Source organism: Anopheles gambiae, chromosome 2, assembly GCF_943734735.2.
Source record: "Anopheles gambiae chromosome 2, idAnoGambNW_F1_1, whole genome shotgun sequence".
Classification (NCBI taxonomy): domain Eukaryota; kingdom Metazoa; phylum Arthropoda; class Insecta; order Diptera; family Culicidae; genus Anopheles; species Anopheles gambiae.
Window position 1 is genome coordinate 11,830,794 of NC_064601.1, and position 21,536 is coordinate 11,852,329.

At 50.0% G+C, this 21,536-nt stretch overlaps 6 protein-coding genes and 3 non-coding genes across 11 annotated transcripts in view; 6 read left to right on the forward strand and 3 right to left on the reverse strand.

The window, feature by feature from the left end:
• LOC1281209 (uncharacterized) overlaps positions 1–4,272 on the forward strand; it is a 53,253-nt gene extending 48,981 nt beyond the window's left edge. For all 3 annotated transcript variants that reach the window (XM_061646329.1, XM_061646330.1, XM_061646331.1), the window contains one exon: positions 62–4,272. In XM_061646329.1, the coding sequence (XP_061502313.1) occupies positions 62–2,358 (2,297 nt within the window). In that variant the 3' untranslated portion in view covers positions 2,359–4,272. The remainder of the gene's footprint in view (positions 1–61) is intronic.
• Positions 4,273–5,242: 970 nt separating this feature from the next.
• On the forward strand, positions 5,243–7,301 carry LOC1281207 (protein male-specific lethal-3). The gene is made up of 4 exons (XM_321146.6): positions 5,243–5,518; positions 5,595–5,773; positions 5,862–6,031; positions 6,113–7,301. The coding sequence occupies exons 1-4, from the start codon at positions 5,411–5,413 to the stop codon at positions 7,174–7,176; spliced, it is 1,521 nt and encodes a 506-aa protein (XP_321146.6). The 5' UTR covers positions 5,243–5,410; the 3' UTR covers positions 7,177–7,301.
• A 121-nt stretch (positions 7,302–7,422) lies between these two features.
• On the forward strand, positions 7,423–9,354 carry LOC1281206 (microfibrillar-associated protein 1). The gene is made up of 4 exons (XM_550898.5): positions 7,423–7,607; positions 7,701–7,854; positions 7,920–8,678; positions 8,758–9,354. Exons 1-4 carry the CDS (start codon positions 7,538–7,540, stop codon positions 9,191–9,193), a joined length of 1,419 nt encoding a protein of 472 aa, XP_550898.4. The 5' UTR covers positions 7,423–7,537; the 3' UTR covers positions 9,194–9,354.
• Positions 9,164–15,998, reverse strand: LOC133392279 (uncharacterized). Its single transcript, XM_061652695.1, has 6 exons — positions 15,900–15,998; positions 14,775–15,829; positions 13,911–14,702; positions 11,916–12,861; positions 9,496–9,666; positions 9,164–9,420 (listed from the first exon to the last, which is right to left on the reverse strand). The coding sequence occupies exons 1-6, from the start codon at positions 15,912–15,914 to the stop codon at positions 9,325–9,327; spliced, it is 3,075 nt and encodes a 1,024-aa protein (XP_061508679.1). The 5' UTR covers positions 15,915–15,998; the 3' UTR covers positions 9,164–9,324.
• Positions 9,811–11,870, forward strand: LOC1281205 (protein disulfide-isomerase A6 homolog). Its single transcript, XM_321144.5, has one exon. The coding sequence runs from the start codon at positions 10,170–10,172 to the stop codon at positions 11,505–11,507; it is 1,338 nt and encodes a 445-aa protein (XP_321144.3). The 5' UTR covers positions 9,811–10,169; the 3' UTR covers positions 11,508–11,870.
• On the reverse strand, positions 12,948–13,019 carry Trnad-guc (transfer RNA aspartic acid (anticodon GUC)). Its single transcript has one exon. It is a non-coding gene; the product is annotated as a tRNA-Asp (tRNA).
• Positions 13,399–13,470, reverse strand: Trnad-guc (transfer RNA aspartic acid (anticodon GUC)). Its single transcript has one exon. It is a non-coding gene; the product is annotated as a tRNA-Asp (tRNA).
• Positions 13,613–13,684, forward strand: Trnad-guc (transfer RNA aspartic acid (anticodon GUC)). The gene has a single exon. It is a non-coding gene; the product is annotated as a tRNA-Asp (tRNA).
• Positions 15,999–16,292: 294 nt separating the features above from the next.
• Positions 16,293–19,522, forward strand: LOC1281202 (putative sodium-coupled neutral amino acid transporter 10). Its single transcript, XM_321141.6, has 4 exons — positions 16,293–16,565; positions 16,643–16,760; positions 16,827–17,226; positions 17,306–19,522. The coding sequence occupies exons 1-4, from the start codon at positions 16,479–16,481 to the stop codon at positions 19,224–19,226; spliced, it is 2,526 nt and encodes an 841-aa protein (XP_321141.6). The 5' UTR covers positions 16,293–16,478; the 3' UTR covers positions 19,227–19,522.
• The last annotated feature ends 2,014 nt before the right edge of the window (positions 19,523–21,536 follow it).

Consider the following 21,536-nt stretch of genomic DNA (forward strand, 5'->3'; position numbering starts at 1 on the left):
ACGGTGAAGCCTTACGGAAGACGGCATAGTATTGAAAACTCGTTTTCTTTTCTCGCCTTAGGTGCGGCCTCACCGGATGCGGACAAGTCGACGTGGCGCAAATCCGTCCTAAACACCGCCAGCAGCGTGGACAGTGCGGACGACCTGGCGAACCAGCGCTACCGCCGGCAGCGTTCCCGCGAAGGTCCCAACCCGAGCTCCAACCTGCAGTCCATCCTCGAGGAGGACAAGCGCAAAAACATCATCCAGTCGTTGGGCGAGCGGCCACCGTCCGATCGGTTGCAGATCTACATCCGGCGCGGTTCGGACAATCCGCAGGCGACCACACCGTCGGACAGTTCGCCACCTTCCGCGGTCGGTGGCAAACGAGAGACGGGCGGGGAGGAGCACAAGCAGTCGATCTACATACGACAGCCGGCAGCAGAAAAGCAGCAGCAACATGGCGCTTCTGCCGGCACGCCCTCCACCATATCGTCCAGCACGGCCAGCACCATCTCCGGCTCGGAGCTGGCGGTCGCTGGGGGTGGCGATACCAGTACATCGCCCTCCTCGACTGCGGCTGTGGCGCCACCGCCCCGACGCACTCGCCGAGCACACCACGTGTACGACGAGTCCACCAACAACAAGATCGAGATTGATTCGGACAACATCGAGACACCGCCATCGATCCGGCGCAACGTGGGAGGCATGGGCACGGCGACGGGCGGGTCGAGCACTGCCGCCACGGGTGGTGGTTCCTGCCGCCGGTTGCACCATCCGAACGACGCGAAGGATCCGCTGACGGCGACGGATTCGGGCAAGGGTTCGTCGCTGGCCGGCGACGGTACCGGCGCGGAAGTGCTCGGCGACGGTCAGTTCGATCGGTTCTCCTCGGCCCGCCGTACGCGCCGCTTCAAGCGCCCGATCGATCTGGGCGCATCTGGGACGGGCAGTGGCAACGAAACTACCACTACGACGGCAACTACCGCGTCGCCATCGCCGGACTCCCTGCCCGACAGTGCGGCACAGAGTCCACTGCTGGCGGCCGGCAATGGGCCGCCCCTGCCCGCCAGCAAAGACACCACAAAGCACGAGCAGGAGCAGCGCCTGAAGCGTTGGCAGGACAAGCTGAAATCCTCGACCGACGCCGGCAAAACGATCGGGTCCGGGTCGCTGACGGGGCGGGAATCGCCCCGCTCGCACGCCGAAACCGTCCTCAATCGGGCGAGCAAGGTCGGGCGCACGATCAGCCGCATCAGCCAGGAGGACGTGCGGGAAGCGATCCGCAGCCTGAAGTCCCCAACGCCCGAACGCACCTGGAGCCCCACGAAGGACATTCACCAGCAGCAGCAGCACCACCACGTGAAGGGTGCGCCCGTAACGCACGAACTCAACGACGAGGGTTTCGAGGAAACGCAAAGCCTCGTCTCGGACACACCCTCCCAGGGCAAGGACAGTGTGTCGTCCTGCAACGACTACGGGTCCGACACGAAGAGCAAACGGGTCGTGGCGGTGACCGGCTCGCCGGCCAAACCACCCGCCACCAACCTGAAGACGAGCCGCACCGGCAGCCCGAGCATGGCCAGCCTGCTGATGGTGAAGAACGGCAGCACGGGGCTGGAGCGTAGCCGGTCGCTGCGTGCACCGCCCAGCGCTGGCAGTCCGGCGCCAGCGTCCAAGAATCTCTTGCCCCGCCGCACGGCCTCGATGCGAAGGAGCGCCACCGGGTCGACTACCAGCGTGGACGGGTCGGCGCCGAGCCTGCTGCGACCGATCGCCCGCCAGGCGCAGGACGTCGAGCGCAGCAACTCGCGCACCAGCCTGCGCTCGTCCCGCTCGTCCCTGAGCAGTGCCGTGTCGACCAATACCGTCCGCAAAGTGCCGCCACCGGTGCGCACCGGCCCTGCCGGCAGCAGCACCATCTACACCAAGACATTCACTCCGCTCTCTACGACCGCGACGTCCACGCTTTCGGCCAACAGTTCGCCCTCGAAACGACCGCTCGGCACCGCTACCTCGGGCAACATCGCGCACCGAGGGGCACCGGCCAGTCGCAGCAGCTCCAGCGGCTCGAGCATCGGTCCGAGCGCGACCGTTGTGCGCAAACCGCCGGCCAAGTCGGCGATGGCGGCCAAGGAGAACCAGCTGCACGGCTCGACGTCGACTGGCCGGTTACCCCCGGGCAGCGGGAAGTCGACCAGCAGCGGCAGCCTGACCGGTTCGGGCACTGGTGGTGGTGGTGGTGGTGTAAGTCCCACGCCAGCCTCCGGGCGTCAGTCGGTCACCGGACAGCATCAGGCGGCGGTGACCGGCCGACGTACCAGCGGCTTCATGCGCCCAACTACCTCCAGTGCCACCAAAGTGAAGGCGGCCAAGTAAGAACGTGCCGCACGCGCTGTGGTGCGGACCATTGTGGTCACACCCCACCCCCATCATCCCCGTTAGTCAATCGATTGTTTTGCTGCCCTTCCCTTTAGCAAATACTCCACACATCCGGCCGTATATCTTACCGTATGCCGTCCACTCTTTTCTATTTGCAATTTGCATCTTGCAGTTCCGGTTTTGCGCAAGCACACGCAGCGTTTTGCTGGCTAGCTTTATGTTTTTGGACACATTTTTTAACACTCCGCCAGGGACGAGCAATGCGATGCGCTTACTAAAGGATTTCAAGTGAAAGGGAAGGCGGTAAAGGAGGTTTGTTCCTCGTGCGGATTTCCCTTATTTTCCGACCAATGCCAGTTTTATGCTGCGACGAAGAAGAATGCAGCGTCCATCCCGGAAGTTGGGGCGTCCCGGCCGTTAGTTAGTGTGCTGAAGGCAATAATGATAATGATGATAATAATGATAGTGAAATTGGCGTGCGACGCTACTATGGCAATTATAGTGGTAGTAGTAGACACGTGGTGGTGTGGTGACGCGTGTTACCGGTTTTGTTTCGCGCCATTAGCTACTTTAGATAGAGACGTGTATGTATGTTTGTGTGTGTGTGAGTTAGCGCGCATATGTGTGTGTTGATCTGTTCGAGAAGATGCGTTATTTATTTACATACATAAAAAAATCATATATACATATATATACACACACGCATACATAGATATATGATGCATGTTACGAACGATCGCTTAGCAGAAAGCGCAATCATACTAATTCCTACCCCCTCCTCCTCTCTCCCTGCAAACGTGTTTTTGCTGTTACGAACGAGCGTTAGCGGAAATCGTGAAACTGATAAACTGATAGATTCGTGTTAGGATACAAACAAACAATCTAGTATAGGAAGTAGATTAGACTACTAGTATAGCTAGTTGCGACGTGGTAACACGAACTCAAAAACGAAAACTCAACCCCGGTTTACTTATCCAGCGCGATATGCTGTAGTTGGTCGTGGATAATTAACGCCATTTAGCAGTGTAGATGCGATCGATTTTTTGTAAACTTAAGAGACAAAGAAACACGGAATAGAACCGCATAGCGCCATAATCCCAAACGCAACCAACATGACGATATATAACTGTATAGAGAGCAAGCGACGAACGTATAAAAACATACACACATAAACACATTAAGCATGATAAGCATGATAATGTTTTTTCTTTCCCCCAGTGTTACCGGCGGTACGTTTCATCCTTTTTGGCTATTGTTCTTTCGAAAAACGCCTTTGGCCGATGATGATATGCTTCATGTTATATTTATAAAGTTATTTTTTTAATTACATTTTTGGGACAGGAATTCAAAATTTATAATCAAAATTATCAAAACTATATTATGTAGGCTTAAACTGTGGGTGTGAGAGTTATGAAAATTATAGAAACACGAAGATGAAACAGGTACGCGCTTTTCTCTACGTCCTTCGTCCTTCCCGTTTGCATAATATTTGCCATAAATGGAGTAATGTTACGTTTAAGATTGAACCATGTTTATAGTACCAGTGAGCAAACGATGTAACCGATTGCGCATGAATCGTTCTGCGCTTGCAAAAAAAAAAAAAAACACACACACACATTACTAATCCATTTACTAATTCAATTCTACTCTTCAAATGCTAGCATTGCATCGAACGCATAGGGAGGTCTGTGTTAGAATGGACTGTGCGGAAGGAACGGCCTATGTGCTATTCAATGGCTCCTCAAAGCGCTGAGCATGTTTTGTATGCGTTCGTTACATTTTCCATTTTGTACTTGAGTCCCCCCCCCCAGAAGCCCGATGTTATTGCTCGAATAGTTGACGAATGAAAGAAATGAGAAGCGTTGTTGAAGGAAATAAAGGCAAGATTGGAACATTCATTTTGTACAATAACCACTTTCTCCTCGTTTTTTTTTAAATCGTTAAAACGCTTCCGAAACATTTGAACTATCGGTATCGCAACTGCTGAAACATCGCCATAACGGTTATTTTGAACTGTTGTACATCGTCTAGCAAACGTCAAAACGATTGCGCGATGTTTTGATACGTACACACACACACACGCACGTACGCAGCAGCCAGAGTGGCCAGATTATTTTTGCGGTTTTCGGTAGGTGCATCAAAATTTTATCGGTAGTTTTCGGTAGGAGTTTCAGATTTTTCGGTAGTTTTCGGTAGGCTTTGAAGTGTTGAGCGGGGGGGGGGGGGGGGGGGGGGGGGTGTCGGAGATGGAAGCTAATCTGTCCCATGAAGAGCAGCACGAGAAAATAATAATCTTTCATTTATTTAAAGGAGATAGTTTAGATATGGTTCATTGCGGTCACATGAGGCCTTTCTGAAGTGTCGATCTGAAAATTGTACTAGGGAATACAACCCAACAAATGATTGGGACGCTCTGGCAGCAATCGAACATGACAAATATATGGGATTTTACATGTTCGATGTGATAACCCACAAATCGAACATGTGAAGTCCTGTACATTTTTCATGTTCGATGTCGTGTTCCATTGCTGCTAAAGCGCCGGGTTACATTATCTGTCAAATTGCATATAAAATTTTATCAGCGCGTTCGACTTCATGAGGTGCAGACACGGGCCTTAGTTGTCTCTGTTGAACTTCTGGTTCTGGTTGCTAGTGATTTCCATATAGAGTTTTATATATTAAGTGATTTGGGAAATGGTTATATGACTTTTTGGTTAGTATTACGAAAAAAATCTGTGATTTTCGGTAGGATAAATGGAAAATCGGTAGTTTTAGGGCGGTCATCTGTGAATCGGTAGGCATATAAAAAATCGGTAGGAATACAGATAAATCGGTATTTCTGGTCACTCTGGCCACACGTTCAAGGCCAATGCGTTTTGTTTACCGACAAATGTGACATTCGTCGGCAAACGGAAGACGCAGCAGCTGCACGCCCTTCCACAACACAACAATAATCCGGCGTTTTGTTTCCCCCGCTGTATGCGCCGTGAAACAGTTTTGATACCACGACGGGCAGAACCTGCACGGCTTCAAGATTGAGTCTTCTAGCATGGTCTCAACCCGTGGCCACAACACGAAGTACAAATTCTGCGATGGCGAAAAGGTGCTCTGCTACGAGCCGGATCCGACCAAAGCGAAGGTCCTGTACGACTCGAAGGTAAGCGCGTGCGGGGAAGGTGACTGACCGGTTGCCATGCTGATGATACTACTGGCCATTTCGTTCCAATGTGAAGGTGCTGGAAGTTTCCGAGGGAAAGGACAAGCGGGGCCGACGCATCGTCGAGTATTTGATACACTTCCAGGGCTGGAACTCGTCCTGGGATCGGAAGGTTAGCGAGGATTTCATCCTGAAGGACACGGAAGAGAATCGCCAGCTGCAGAAGGATTTGGCGGAAAAATCACAGCTTTACCAGTGAGTAGAGGGAATGTTCGGTCGTGTAACGGGTTGAATTACCGCTTTTTTGTTTATGTCTTTCCGCCGTATGTTCCTCGCTCGCCAGAGGTGGTTATCTGTATCGAAAGGAGCGGAAGAAACAACGCGCCAAAAGTTTAACGGATCGAATCGAAAGCTTGACGAGTGCAAAGACGCAATCCATCAATCCCTCGTCGGAGGACGGAAGCTCGTGCAGTAACGGTTTCAGCAGGGACGAACATGAATACCATATTGATGGTAAGTGTAGTAGAGTGTGTCGCGAATGCAACCGAAACACGCGAGTAAAGCAACTAAAAGCACGCTTTAAATGCTTTCCAGACATGGATGAATACTATAGCAGCTCGGTCGAGAGCTCGCACGAGGAGGAAAAGGTGTACCTGCAAGCGGGCAGCAAGTTCCGCAAGCATCTCGACCTCGACCAGCATCTGATCGTGTCCGGTACGATGCTGGTGGAGCTGCCGGCCAAGCAGCCGGTGGTGACGATACTGGAAGATTTCGTGCGCTACTACACCATCCGCCAGCTGTTTGAGTGCGGCCATCAGGAGCAAACAAAGTCCCGCCGACGGAACAGCTCAGCCGTACGCACCGAGCACAAGGTACGCGACTACGAGCAGATTCGTACGAACGTCGAGCTGTGCAAGGAGGTGGCGGACGGGCTGCGCGTGTACTTCGACTTTACGCTGCAGGACTATCTGCTGTATCCGCAGGAAAAACCACAAGCTCAGATCGTCCTGGCCGAGGACAATCTGCGCAGCTTCACGTACATTGCATCGCGCAACCTGTCCGTGGACATGCTGGCCGTTAAGCTCGACTCGCCCACGGCGGACGTGCATCAGCCGCTGAGCGAACATTCCGACCAGCAGTCGTCATCGGCAACCTCGGCCGAGGAGCGCCGCCGGCGTCGATTGCGCTCGCACAAGAACGAGGAGAACGAGTTTGTGCTGGACTTTGGAGCGCTGCAGCAAAGTACGGCCCAGCAGCAGCAGCAGCAGCAACAGCAGCAGGGACAACACATACAATCAAGCTTGGCGGTAGAGTATGGGGGCGACCTTTCGCCTTTCGGTTCGAGCTTGAACATTCTGCGCTCCATCATTCCGCAGAATGTGACCATCTCACGGGAAGCCAAAGAGGTGCTGGACGATGTGTTTCGGTGGCGCATCCTGCCGTCGAACGCACCGGCCGAGCCGTCCATGATCTATGGCGCCGTACATCTGGCACGGCTAATCGTCAAGCTGCCGGAGTTTCTGTCCGCGACCGCCATGGCTGACGACAAGCTGAAGCTGTTGCTCAAGTTTTTGGACATATTTGCCGAGTTTATCGAGGAGCACGAGGAATGGTTTGGCAAGCAGTTTTACTTCAGCCTAAAGGACAACGACATTTGAACCGATGGCGCTCGTCGATTAGTGGACGGGTATGGTTGGGCTCTTGCACGTGGATGGGTATTTTCCGAAACGAAACAAATTTTCACGCAAGTGTTTGGAATAAATGTGACCTTATAAACTTAAAATTAAATAGGTTCAATTATTCAATTATTTCCGAACCACGCCGTTGTGTTCTACTGTATGTGTATAAACCTCGGGCGGCTCGCTGGCTATAGGAACCTTGTTCGAAACGTCAAACGTCAATTTTGTTTGCGAGATAGTTTGTTTACGTTTTGCTGGGGAAATTTGTGCGAGCTGCTTCACTTCCTCCTACACAAAAACTCATTTTTTGGTATCGTAAGCAACAGAAAATAGACTAAACATGAGTCCACCAACTACACAGTACGGTATACAAAGTACCGCCGGTGCAGTTCCAGTGAAAAACACAAAGGGTAAGTGTTAAACCATGCCCCGAACATCCTCGACGTGGAACCATCCTTCGGTCGCAAGAACTGCTCCTTATGTTGTTCTGTCGCTTTCTTTAGGTGAAATATCTATGCAAAAGGTGAAAGTGCATCGATACGTGTCAGGAAAACGGCCAGAATATGCACAGTACGCCAGCAGTGACGAAGAGTCGGAAGACGACGATTTCCTGGAGCACCGTCGAGCGAACGAAGAGCAGCAGCAACGGGAAGAATCGTGAGTAGATTATTGCACCTCAACGTTGACGGGAATTAGCTAAAAAGTCGTTTTTTTCTCTATAGAGACGATAACGAACTGCCAGACGATGTCGATGATCCCCGTATCAGACGCCTGCAAGCGATTCGGGCCGAAACGCAAGATGACCTCGAACGGGAGCGCAAAGAACGACACCGGACGATACACGAGCCGGAGCTGGTACAGTCGGACGAAGAGAATGACCGTAGCGATGCCAGCGAGGACAATCGCAGACAGCGGTACAGCGACGATGAGCGGGAACAAGCGAATGCGACCTCCCGCCGGCGACGCATCTCCCTTGGCTCCGAGTCCGAATCGGAGGCCGAGCTGAGCGATTCCGAGATCGAGCGCAGGCGCAACCTGCTGAAAGCGAAAATGCTGCAGCAGAAGCAACGCGAGGAGGAGGAATTGCTGCAGAAGCAGGAGGAGGAAGGCATGTCGGATTCGGAAGAGTCGGAGAGCTCCGAGTACGAGGAGGAAACGGAAAGCGACGAGGAGAACGAACCCCGACTAAAGCCGCTGTTCGTGCGCAAAAAGGACCGCACGACGATCATTGAAAAGGAGCGCGAAGCCAACCGCCAGAAGCAGCTCGAGTATGAGTCGAAAAAGATGGCCAAAGAACGACGGAAGCAGACGCTCCGGCTGGTGGAGGACAGCATTAAGAAGGAGCTGGAAAAGACGAAGGTTGAAAACGAACCGTCGCTGAACGACGTCAACACGGACGACGAGAACGACGAGGTGGAGTATGAGGCGTGGAAGCTGCGCGAACTGAAACGCATCAAGCGGGACCGCGAAGAGAAGGAACAGTAAGTATCGAGGGGCAGGCGCTCGTTTAACAGTGCCCAGAATTGAACCTAACCGACCGTCTGGCGTCTCTTGTTACAGGATCGAGAAGGAAAAGCAGGAAATCGAGCGGCTGCGCAACATGACGGAAGAGGAACGCCGGCAGGAGCTGCGCAACAACCCGAAACAGGTGACGAACAAGAACGTGAAGGGCAAGTACAAGTTCCTGCAGAAGTACTACCATCGCGGCGCCTTCTACCTCGACGAGGAGGACGACGTGTACAAGCAGGACTTCTCGGCCCCGACGCTGGAGGACCATTTCGACAAGACGATCCTGCCGAAGGTGATGCAGGTGAAGAACTTTGGCCGGTGCGGTCGCACCAAGTACACGCATCTGGTCGACCAGGACACGACCAAGTTCGACTCGCCGTGGGTAGCGGACACGGCCAACACGACCATCTTCCACTCCGAGCGGGCCGGTGGCATGAAGCAGGTGTTCGAGAAGCCATCGCTTTATCGCAAAAAGCGCGATGCGTAGAGTTTTATTTCGAGCACATCAAATTCAACCGATCTTGTTTTCATAATAATGCGTGTATAACTTTAAGGTAGTGTAAGCCATAAATATGAAATAAATAATTCTAATAGGATGTAGCATAGAAGTGCACTCACTCACTGTGCGTTGTTGTCCAGCACGATAAACTGCATGGTGGGGAAGTATTTTTCGAGCACGTGAAACAAACTAACGATTCCACAGTCGAATAGTTGCTGCAGGGAGAAAAGACATACAATAATGCATTAAATAAATGTGAAGTTTATGTTGAGTTTCGATATGCTGCTCACCTCAAACGTCTTATCCAACTGTACTAGCTTACAGTTATCGCAATAAAGGAAGCAGAGGAACAGAATCAGATAGGCCAGCTGCCGCTGTGTCTCATTCATCTCTATTTCCGCACCCTCTTCGTTGATGATATGAACGTTAACCGCATTTATGTCATCGATGTTGAAAGGCTTCTGAAGGAGAACAAACGCATTGAAAGGAGATTAATTAAATGTGGTATAAATTGAGGATTGTATGATTTATAACGACTAGTTTGAAAATGTAAAGCTTGTTCGAAAGCCGAAGCATGGCCATCATCGAATTCGAAACTTCATCCGCTTCGGCTCCTCTTCGGCACCGCACGTTTACTTCTTGGCCAATCGCTGGCGACCAAATCAGAATCATTGCCACCCGGTGCATTTGTGTGCGTGTACCACCAGAAGAAGAAAAAAAACTCCTACATAGCGGCTTTTCTGACCTGGGCCTGTTGTTTATGGAGGGTGCAATAATAATCGGCATACGAAACGGCACAGCGGCAACATAAGTTCAGTGCAAACACAACCCGCTCCCAGTTAATCACTGTCAGCCAGCACAATTCGGTGTGTATCAGCAGTCCGATCGATTTGGAGGCGTGCTCGAAACACAACACAGCTACGTGGACATAACGCACCATTCGCACCATTTTTTGTGCGTGAAGATGATTCCGCGGGCAGCTGAAAGGTTGCTGGTGCTAGTGGGGCTGCTACTCTTCGTCACCGGCTCCTCGCAAGCGCTGTACTCATCGTCCGATGATGTCGTGGCACTGACGACGGCCAACTTCGACCGCACCGTGGTGAAAAGCGACGAGGTGTGGGTGGTCGAGTTTTACGCACCCTTCTGTGGCCACTGCCGCAATCTGGTGCCGGAGTACAAGAAGGCCGCCACCGCACTGAAGGGCGTCATCAAGGTAGGCGGTGTGAACTGCGAGGAAGAGCAGGGTCTCTGCGGGCAGCACGGTGTGCGTGGCTATCCGACCATCAAGATCTTCGGTGCGAACAAACGCTCCCCGGTCGATTACAACGGACAGCGCACGGCCAAGGACATTGCGGAGGCGGCCCTGGCGGAAGCGAAGAAAAAGATCAAGAATGTTCTGGGCGGTGGTGGTGGTAGCAGCAGCAGCGGAGGTAGTGGTAGCAACAGCGGCAGCGGATCCAAGGACGACGTCATCGAGCTGACCGATGCTAACTTCGATAAGCTGGTGCTGCAGAGCGAGGAACCGTGGCTGGTGGAGTTCTACGCACCGTGGTGTGGACACTGCAAAAATCTGGCCCCGCACTGGGCCCGGGCAGCGACCGAGCTGAAGGGCAAGGTGAAGCTGGGCGCACTCGATGCGACCGTGCACCAGCAGAAGATGTCCGAGTACGGTGTGCAGGGCTTCCCGACGATCAAGTACTTCCCGGCGGGCACCAAGGATCGCAACTCGGCCGAAGACTACAACGGTGGCCGCACATCGTCCGACATCGTGAACTGGGCGCAAGACAAGTACACGGAGGACATCCCCAGCCCGGAAATCGTGCAGCTCACCTCGGAGCAGGTGGCCCGGGACACGTGCGAAAAGAAGCCGCTGTGCGTGGTGTCCGTGCTGCCCCACATTCTCGACTGCAATGCCGACTGCCGCAACGGCTATCTGAAGATTCTGCAGGAGATGGGTGACAAGTACAAGAAGAAGGAATGGGGCTGGCTGTGGACAGAGGGTGGCGCACAGCTCGACCTGGAATCGACGCTGGACATCGGTGGATTTGGCTATCCCGCCATGGCGGTGGTGAACCTGAAGAAGATGAAGTACTCGCTGCTGCGCGGCTCGTTCTCGAAGGATGGCATCAACGAGTTTTTGCGCGACCTTTCCTTCGGCCGGGGCCACACCGCACCGGTGAAGGGTGCCGAGCTGCCAAAGATTCACACGGTCGAGCCGTGGGACGGCAAGGACGGACAGCTGCCGGTGGAGGAGGATATCGACCTTTCGGATGTCGATCTGGACGAGAAGGATGAGCTGTAAAAAAGAGAGCGCCAGACTACTGCCAGAGCAAAACTCGGATGTGGGATGATGGTTTTCCCATCCTTGCGATATCTTCCCATGGAAGCGCTTCGTGTGCTTTAGTTCGTAAGATTAGAGGAGGCGGGAATGGACGGGTTATAAACGGCCAAGTGCGCACACGAACACAACACGCTCATACAAAGTAACAGTCATTTGCATTTACCATTTACAGAACTAATTGATACCATTCCCAGATCAGCCGAATTAGCCGAGATTTAGTTCGTTAGGGAGCGGGGAAATGGTACGACGTTGAAATCCGTATAGTTTTCATTTTAAAATGACCGAAATAAGTGAAATGAAAATAAAGAACTGATAGGAAACTAAGAGTAATTGTTCTTCCTTTACAATAGCATGCTTGTCCGGACTTACCGCTTCATCCTGCTCCCGGTCGATCGAGGCACAACCGAACGTGACCGTCGCGATACCGCCCAGCTCGGGCAGCTCGTCCGAGATGCACGCCACCAGCTGACACACTTGCCGCAGCTTCTGAACGTGCAGCTTGTCGATGATCGGCAGGATCATATTGTTCAGGCACATCTCCCTAGCATTCAGCCGAATTTTTTCAAGCAGTTGCAGATGCTTTAGCTTGTTCTTCATTTTCACCACTTCGGAGCCCTTCAGTCCTGGCGGCATGCGTCGCAGTTGCTCTCGGGTGCGCACAATTTTGCCCATCAGGTCATCCGTTTCCACCGCCATTAATCGGGGTTCGGAATATTGGGCCCGTTCTTGTCCGATGGTAGTATTGCCGTGCTCTTGCTGGTATTCTGCAAGGATGGTTTCCGCATGGACTACACGAGTCGCGATTGATCGTTCACGCAGCTCGAGTGATTTGATTTGTTCGCCCAATTCATGGACTTCTGGGGATGGCTCTTCTTCCGTAGGTTTAAATCTATTACGCACTTCCTCAACCGACGCAATGCCATGTCGAATGGACTCACAACACGTGGTCCAACAGTCGATCAGCTTTTTGGTAGTGGGAGATGATAGACCTGCTGCCATCAAACAACTATTACCACGATGATCATCATTCCAACGTTCCCATGCAAATTGCAACTTGTGGTAAGCTTCTGTAAGCTGCTTTACGCCATCATACATTCGTTTTCTATTCTGGACAACGTTTTCCAGTATGGTTTTCAGTTCTTCCTGCAAGCGTAATCCATCGGATTTGAGTTGTTCTTCGGTTGGCAGGGGGACATCAGTTTCTAACTGATGAATGAAATCTACCAATGATGCGTGATGCGCTTGCAGCCGTAATTTGTGGTTTTCTACTTTTATAAACTGTTCAGCAAGTTTGGGCAGCTCTGCAAATTTCATTCTAGATGTAAAAAAAGGGATTATTTAGTCTGTTAGTATTTAGCAAATAACTAAATACTAAATATTTAGTTATTTAGTATTTAGGCCCTCCCCGACGGGGAATCGAACCCCGGTCTCCCGCGTGACAGGCGGGGATACTGACCACTATACTATCGAGGACTTGAAACAATGAGCCGTTAGAGCGCTATTTAAACTACAGAAACTCACATGATAAACAACTTCAAATAGTTTTTGTACAGTAGATCCTTTGCGATATGAGAAATGTTAGTTGAATCTATCTTTTATATATCAACTAATGGAACTAAGAAGTTTACATGGTTTGTGGGCCAGATTAATTGATGCAAAACTTCAATTTTCATTACATAAATACTCAGACCTGTTAAGAATTAATGCCTCTTTCATATTGATAATCTTCAGGGAGAAATAAAAACGATATAATTGTATTTTCCTCAATATTGTATGTAACTGAATAGCAAACTGAATTCAACTGTCTAACAACTACAAAATCGTTAGCAAAAAACTCGAAAAAATATTTCTCCTCCCCGACGGGGAATCGAACCCCGGTCTCCCGCGTGACAGGCGGGGATACTGACCACTATACTATCGAGGATATATTCTTTCTATCGATTCACGCACTTTTTGAACCCACCCCCCTACTTTCTAACATTTCCACCCTTACTGCATGCGTTGCGCAATAGGGGTGAGTAGCAGCATGACGTTTTTATTGTGTACATTTTCCCCTGCCCATCACATCCTCGATAGTATAGTGGTCAGTATCCCCGCCTGTCACGCGGGAGACCGGGGTTCGATTCCCCGTCGGGGAGGAGAAACTATTTTTACTTTTGCTTTAAGAATGTGTTGAAATGGATGGGCAGTTAATTTTAAAGCAATGGGGTAAAGCAAAGCTGCTGCTGCGCGAATCACGATAATCTTTTACAACAAACACGTATAACATTATGACGACGTAAAAATTGATCCCATTGCATGTCTAATTCTTTTCCTCATAACCATTAGTTAAAAACATGAATGGTATAACAGCTTTACACTTACCTCGGTGCTGGGACGTTACTTGCACTACGAACGTGATCGAGTTCTGCTATCAGCTCTGCTTTGCTGTTAAGTAGTTGCTTCAAACGTTCACGGACCGACTTCAACTCCTGTGCAGCACGAAGTTGGCTCACCATATGCTGAACGATACTGTTTACTTTTACTACAGTGTCCTCGTAATTCGTGGCGGTAGCGCTACTTAGCACTTGCGTTACACTGTCCCGAAAAAAGCTGTTCAAACTTGAACGTAAACGTGTATTCAGTACGATATATGAGAATAGTAAATCGGCACGCATCTGTCCGACCAGCTGCTGCACACGCAAAGCACCGTCTAGCGTTTTAAATATCGCGGTACAAGAGAATCCTTCTATCCATTTTTGACCGCTGCCAGCCTCTAGGATACGATCATAGACAAAACCGAGAAAGCCTTCGCGAGCATTTGCATCCAGTTGTTCTTCCACAGCAAATTTTACCGCTGCAATGGCTTCCAGCTCGGCGAAAGGGACCGCACCGATGGCAGAAAACTCATGCCAAATCTTTTGCTGAAGCTTTGCAATTGTATCTTCAACGTTGGCTATGACCATTGCTGCTCGTACGATGCCTTTGAGGTTGTTGTGCAGCTGACTTAAAATGTCGTCCAAAGGGGGATCGCTGTTGAGTGTGTTATCATTAGCGAGGTCATTCAGCAAATGCAGATTTTCCATAGCAATACGTTTTTCATTTGCAGCTCGTTGCACATGCTCTTCAGCAGATCGAATATCGATCGTCAAGGATTGAGCGTGGGTTTGAAGATTACTGAAAACATATGTATGAAATTAGTGATCAGCCACTGAAAAATTGTTCATTTGTACCGATAGCAACTCTTACCTTATATAGTGCTGCTTGTCGTGTTCGTCGCTTAGCTTACTAAACAGCACCAATGATTGATTGTTAGCAATGGCACACCGTGCAATCTGCATTTCAAACTCCATCGAATCTGTTGCATCCAACCGACTGAAAATGTGCTCAATCTCTTTAACGTACTCATTCAGCTCTCCTAGCTTGGTCTCATTCGTTTGCTGCAGCTCCAACTGCATACTCAATTGAACTAATTCCGCCTGTAACTGATCCAGCATGTTTTCAAGCTCATTGCACGTTACATCTACCTTTGCTGCGACAATTTCCCGAACCATTGTCATGGCTGTATCCGTATCATGAACCATTCGTTCCGCTAGTAGCTGCTCCTTTTCATTCGAAACCGATTGCAACATCCGTTTCAGCTGGTTTCCCTGATCCTTGTAGCGCTGCACCTGCCGGGAGTGTACGGTGGCAATCGTCTGCTGTAGCATCTTTTTCAACTGATCATACTTGACCGTCTCTTTGAGCCGTTCCTCCAGCTCCGCTATCATCGGTCGGAAGTCTTTCAGTTGCGTGGCCAGATATTTCCGCCGCATTTCCAGCTTGAAGTCGTCTTGCGTTCTCTGCCGGTTGCTATACTGCCGGCAGAGCAGACAGTCGGACAGGATGGTCCAAAGCGTTGCCGGACTTACGATCTGCTGGCGGAAGCGACGTTGCGAGAGCAGCAGATTGAGGTTAGGATACTTGGCAGTGCCGTAAAACAGCCCCGGACACAGCAGGTAGAATTCTTCGATCGGAATTTTCAGTACACCATCGATGCGAATAATTCCACTGTGTTTGACGCTGCGTCGCAGCGTAAACCCTTTGCCATCGAATGAAGCGCTTTTGGTGTGGCGCAGGTGCCGGAATGGGTCCGTTGCCGTTTTCACACGCACGGCGACAGAATTTTCCGCGATAACGCCAAACAGCGGTACGTCCTGGCTGAAAAACCAGGGCAAGATGCCGCGGGCCGTAACGTTGAGCAGACTGGTCGAAGGTTGGACGAGTATCGTTTGCTGCGTGCCATCTTCCGCGGTGCAGGTTATCTGAAAATCGATGATAAAGCACTGATTATTAACACTCAATCCCGAATGGAGCGTTGTTTTCCGGCATTACCCCGATTATATGCATGATTTTGGTAAGAAATAAACAATCAAAGAGTGAATTAAGCGCACTGAACGCTAAACTATGCAAGACGCCAACGAGCAGAGCCGCTTGTGGAGCAAACGTACTGAGATGGATTCGCAGAACTGGGGAACAATAGGAAAAACCGTTACGAACTCCTTCGCAAACAGAAACATTTGAAGTCACAGTTATCAATCACACATACCTGACTTTTTCCGCATTTATTTGCAAACTTATCGTTATTTATGTCAATTTAGTAATGAAAAATTATTGATTAAAATTTTCCAACAGTTTTGCCAGTAAAATATTCAAAATAAAACGTACTTTTCTATAATTTCGATAATCTACAGGGTGGCCTGTATATATTTTCCTTTCACACCATCGCTCCATAAACCTTGGGCAGTTTTGACGTTTTGCGAAGAGCTGTTTTCAAAACAAACAACACGTACTGCATAAGAATCGCCGCGTACGCAAACAAACCGTGCTTGGCGAAACAATTGTGCAAAGAACCACACTAAATAAGCATCGTGCTTCAGAAATAATGAAACGGAAAAGCATACAGCGTGCGTGATGGAAACGAACACCGTGCAGACGGTCACGCTCACGAACAGTATTATCGGCGTGGGCATCCTTTCTATGCCCTTTTGCTTCCAGAGGGTAAGTGTTGAGATAATGTGGATTTGCTGGGGATTTCCGGTTCTCACCATGCTGCTTTATCGCCGTTTCTGTTTCAGTGTGGAATTGTGCTGTCAATAGTGCTTCTACTGCTTAGCAGCTATGTTACCCGGTTGGTGTGTAGCTACATGGTTAAATCGGCCATCATTTCGAGACGCAAAAACTTCGAACAAATAGGTAACTGGCACGGTCAAGCGTCCCAAAACGCACAAAACTAAAGTAGTGTGTGCATTGTTTTTTCAGCGTTTTATGCGTTCGGCTCTGCGGGGAAGCTACTCGTAGAGCTATGCGTCGTTGGCTACCTGTTGGGCACGTGCATTGCCTACTTCGTCGTGGTCGGTGACCTTGGCCCTCAAATCACGGCGAAAATACTGTCCATGCGCGAAAGCGATGGGCTTCGAACGTGGGTTATGATAGCCGTCACTATCGTATGCATCATTCCGCTAGGTATGCTGCGAAACGTGGACAGTTTGGCGTCCGTTTGTACCGCTTCGCTAGGGTTCTACCTTTGCCTGGTGCTGAAGGTGATTTCGGAATCGAGCATAAAGTTTCACCCCGGCTGGTTCGACCGACTGGACCTGTGGAACTGGGGCGGAATATTGCAGTGTATGCCGATTTTTACCATGGCCCTGTCCTGCCAGATGTAAGTGCACTGTGGACGGGGAGGTAATCCCCGGTAATAATGAGCAGGTTTACCCATCCTGTCTATTGTGTTTTTGTAGGCAAATATTTGAAGTGTACGCTACGATGCCCACCACCTCGCTGGATAAGATGAGTCGCGTCATCCGACAGTCGACCAACATCTGCACGATGATCTACGTGGCGATCGGATTCTTCGGGTACGTCGCGTTCAACGGGCACCGGTTTTCCGGTAACATTCTGGTCGATTTTACCCCATCGTTTGCGAGCGACATCATCAAGATGGGCTTTGTGCTGTCGGTTGCGTTCAGCTTTCCGCTTGCGATCTTCCCCTGCCGGGTGAGCCTGTACTCGCTGCTGTACAAGCGTGCGTCCGACGGGCACATGTACATACCGGAGTCCAAGTTTCGGCCGCTAACGATAGCGATCGTGGTCGTGGCGCTTGTGTTCGGTTTGCTCATACCCTCGATCGAGGTGGTGATTGGGCTGGTCGGCTCCACGATCGGTGTGGCAATATGCTTGATCATACCGGCCGCCTGCTACATGACGATTTGCAAAACCAACATAAGTGAAAAGCAGCTCGCCCAGGTGATGATTGCGTTTGGGTTCATCATCATGGTGCTGGGAACGTACGCCAATTTGCAGGCGATCGATCGTACGCCGGAGCGGCATGAGCATGAGCCAACCGTTGTGCCGGCAGCGCTGGAACAGCTCGTGGGGAAGCCGCCGGCTCCGCTGGTACCCGGAAAACTGGCAAGCGAACTAAAACCGCAAGCACCGGCCCCACCGCCCGTGCTACCGGTGGAATCGGTAACGGAGAAGGCAATACCAAAGATAGAGCTACCGGTAGAGGCTGCTGTAAAGGAAACCCCGGAACAGCCAAGTATTGTTGAGGCGGAAGTCAAAAAACCCCTGCCAGAGGGTAAACGAGCCGATGGAGCCAATATCGAACCAATCGCCGTAGAAGAACAGCACAAAGATCCCTTGGTAGCGATCAATAACGAGGCGATACTGAAGGAAGAGCACGAAATAGCGGTGGAGGAGAAGGAAAAAATTGCGAAGGAAATTACCGAGCTGAAGAATGCCAAAAAGGTACTCCAAGCCGAGGTGGAAAACATCAAGGAAGAGCTGGTGAAGAAAAACAAAGAAACGGAACAATTGGTGCTAAAGAAACTGGACGAGATTGTGGTGAAAATAGCCGAGAAAAAGGTTAGCATCGATTCGCAGGAAGTGGGCAAAAAGGTGGAAGGTGATGGTGGTGATGGTGCTGCTGCTCCATCGAAAGACGTTCTTCCCGAACCCGATGCAAGCGGGAAGAAGGACTACGGTGCAAAGATTCCGAGCGATCCGATCGTGAAGCTACTGAAAGCTGGCGGAAACAACAAAACTATCCTTCAAGCGGGACGAGATGCTGCAGCCAACGGTACGGTGGATAGAGAGCGGAACGTTCCCTCACCGGACGTCGATCGGTTGCCGGTCGAGGGTGCAGGGGCCGGCGAGATACCCGCCGAACAAGCGACCGAAACACTCGCTAAGCAAGAGCAGAATGGTAGTGACAGTAAGCCACCAGCAGCTCCGGTAGCAGTCGGTAGCGAAAATGAAGCCACACATAATCGAGCAGTCGCGCCGAAAGTGGATACAAATGGAAAGGTCACCCGTGTGCCCGAACCGAGCGAGGCGAGCGAAACGAAACAGCAACAACAGCGACCGGATGGTGAGATCAAGGAGGAGGAAAACGTCCCACTACCACCGTTACCGGTGGAGGTACCGGCCGATGTTGCACCGGCCGATGTTGCAGCGGCCATTGAGAAACAGCAGCCCCGCAAGCCGGTGGACACGGCGGCTGAGGAAGCAAAGGCAGGAAAGCGCGATCTGTTGGCAATGCGCTTGAAGCGCGACGTGGTGAACTCCACTGCGGGCGGGGAGGAAAACTGCCCGAAACGCATCACATCCGTAGCCGGGGATGCACCGGATGGGGATGGAAAGATAGCTAATCTCTACTGAAGGCTCGTCCGGACATCGGACAAAAAGGAAAAAGGAGACACTGGGTGGATTACGGTGGGTGTGTGTCTGACTGAACAATGACTGTGCAATACAGGCATGCGGAGAGACGATCTGGCTTAGGAGTGGTTAGTTTTTGGAGATATTTTTACCCTGGGGGAATTGTAGTAGTTAAATCTTGAAAGTATCTATTCCAGAGTTTATGAGATATTTGAGTGTTGTTAGCACATAATCGACGCGGGGGGAGTGAGGTGAAAATAAACTAATTGATTTCAATGAAATCGAACAACAGAAACAAACGGAGAAAATTATCGATATTTATTCTTATTTGAAAAGTCCTTTCATATTCGATTATTGTAATTAATTCATACAGCAAACCGTACATCAAGAACAGGCAATTTAATTTTGTTGATAAGGGCATTGTGATTTAGAATGCATCGTCGAAGCTCGACCTAATCGCGAGAGGAGGGAAAACTGTGTTGAGAGTGCCTTTTAAACCAAAAACAACTGCTTTTTGTTTGTCCCTTTTTGGATTGGAGTGTTTCAGAAGATCCCTATCGGCCATTTACTTGTGTGTGTGTATGTAGCCTTCCCACGCGGTGCACAAGTCCAAAATACAGAAAAAGAAGTGTTTAACCGTGCAATACCCACCACTCAAACCCGTCCTTGTGTGCGATTGCGGCTGGCAATCGTATCGAGCTGAAAAAGGTTAGCATTCCTCTATGTTTGCGTGTGCGCCTTCCTGCCTTGGAGGGATCGGCATGTTGGCAATGCTTCGAATCAGCCAAATGTTTTGTTTCATAAAGTATTTTCCAATCAGTGTGCCAGGATTGTCGCAGTGAAATGTTCAGTTAGCTAGAGGCGTGGGGGAGGGTAGCAAAGCGCGGATCGGCCACGGTATGATCGTATGAATAATTGATAGATAAATTGAAATTGATGCCGCACACCCACACAGGCACACGTGGCGAATGTACAGCGATATGGCATGGTGATGTATGTATTTTTATTTAAACAAAAAAAGAAACGAACAAACGAACAAACAAACTTTGCAAAACAACGCGCATTTTGCGCCAACGTGGGCCACGTGTGCTCCTATCGTGTGGTGGGTTGGGTGGGTGGGTTTGTGCTTTTGTTTTTGCTCATTTTCTCCTTTTTCTCTGCACCTTCTATGAGCGTTTTTTGAGCCTTTGTTTGTTTCATTAGTGTTATGAGTTGTTTTACTAGATTTGCATGAAATTTAAATGAAATACCATCCACCCGTGTCTGTCCTTATGTGTGTGTGTGCGGGTGTGTGTTGTATGCAGAAGGATTATCGGTTGACTGTTTTGCAAATGAAAACCCTTCCCCTCCCCTCCCTTCCTACCTGTCCGACCCGTGCATGCATCGTTAAATTATGTATGCTCGTGTCTGTTTTTTCCTTCTTGCACGTTGCACAACAATCTCTCTCTGTTATGTGTTGCTTAGTGTTGCAGTTGTCGGTGGGTATGGCTTCTACTATAAAAGCACCTTTAGCTCCTCCGGTACGTCGCTTGCAATGCAGCAAAACATATTAATATGGAATGGCTTCTACATCTTCCACTATCCAGCCGTTGCACACCGAGACGGGAGCATTCTTGATAAAGGGGGTCCATCATCGCTTAGAACCCCATCTCCAGAAGACCGTGTGTACTGCTACGGTGGAGGTTGTTTTTATAGGCAGGATTATCTTCATCGGGTTTAGTTACTTCAAAGTAGTAGCGAAGGGAGGTACATTTAAATGCAAAATTGATGTCAACGTCTCTTATACACAGGGTGTCAATAAGATGGACTGATAGCGGAGTGCGGTGTGGCAAACGATTGCCACAGTATTTGGGATGCCACAGTATTTTGAGCGAACGTGGGCGGTTTAAAGTCTCTCAACACCTTGAGATTGGAAAATTAAGTACAATGTGTTTGAATGGAAAATATAGAAAAAACTAGGTAGGTGTAAGAAAGAAAACTCGATAAAGGGCAGACGAGGTCCTGAACCTTTATATAAATGTTATGAGTTTATGTGCATCATAGTAAGCCGATATTTACTTCGAACATTATAGATCGAAGTAGACATATATAATAAAGCTCGTTTCGTTTTCAACCGACTAGCAGAGCAGTAGATAGTTCATTTATTTGCGCATCTCCCAAATAGCTTATGGGGCCCAGAAGCGTACGATCTTGGGAGCAGTGCATTTTTAATCAATATTCAAGAAACCGAAGATGAATGCAAGTTCCAATGGATTCACAAGCGCTGCAGGTAGTGGGATAATTTCGTCAAATCTTCCTGGCATCGAACGTCTT

Coding starts and splice junctions, on each gene's coding strand:
- LOC1281207 (XM_321146.6), top strand. CDS start 5,411: ATGGTCTCAACCCGTGGCCACAACACGAAGTACAAATTCTGCGATGGC. Junction 5,774..5,861: donor GAAAAATCACAGCTTTACCA/GTGAGTAGAGGG, acceptor CTCGCTCGCCAG/AGGTGGTTATCTGTATCGAA. Junction 6,032..6,112: donor ACATGAATACCATATTGATG/GTAAGTGTAGTA, acceptor AATGCTTTCCAG/ACATGGATGAATACTATAGC.
- LOC1281206 (XM_550898.5), top strand. CDS start 7,538: ATGAGTCCACCAACTACACAGTACGGTATACAAAGTACCGCCGGTGCA. Junction 7,855..7,919: donor CAGCAGCAACGGGAAGAATC/GTGAGTAGATTA, acceptor TTTTCTCTATAG/AGACGATAACGAACTGCCAG. Junction 8,679..8,757: donor GACCGCGAAGAGAAGGAACA/GTAAGTATCGAG, acceptor CTCTTGTTACAG/GATCGAGAAGGAAAAGCAGG.
- LOC1281205 (XM_321144.5), top strand. CDS start 10,170: ATGATTCCGCGGGCAGCTGAAAGGTTGCTGGTGCTAGTGGGGCTGCTA.
- LOC133392279 (XM_061652695.1), bottom strand. Junction 14,703..14,774: donor GACAAGCAGCACTATATAAG/GTAAGAGTTGCT, acceptor ATATGTTTTCAG/TAATCTTCAAACCCACGCTC. Junction 9,421..9,495: donor AGTTGGATAAGACGTTTGAG/GTGAGCAGCATA, acceptor TTCTCCCTGCAG/CAACTATTCGACTGTGGAAT.
- LOC1281202 (XM_321141.6), top strand. CDS start 16,479: ATGGAAACGAACACCGTGCAGACGGTCACGCTCACGAACAGTATTATC. Junction 16,761..16,826: donor CAAAAACTTCGAACAAATAG/GTAACTGGCACG, acceptor TTGTTTTTTCAG/CGTTTTATGCGTTCGGCTCT. Junction 17,227..17,305: donor ATGGCCCTGTCCTGCCAGAT/GTAAGTGCACTG, acceptor GTGTTTTTGTAG/GCAAATATTTGAAGTGTACG.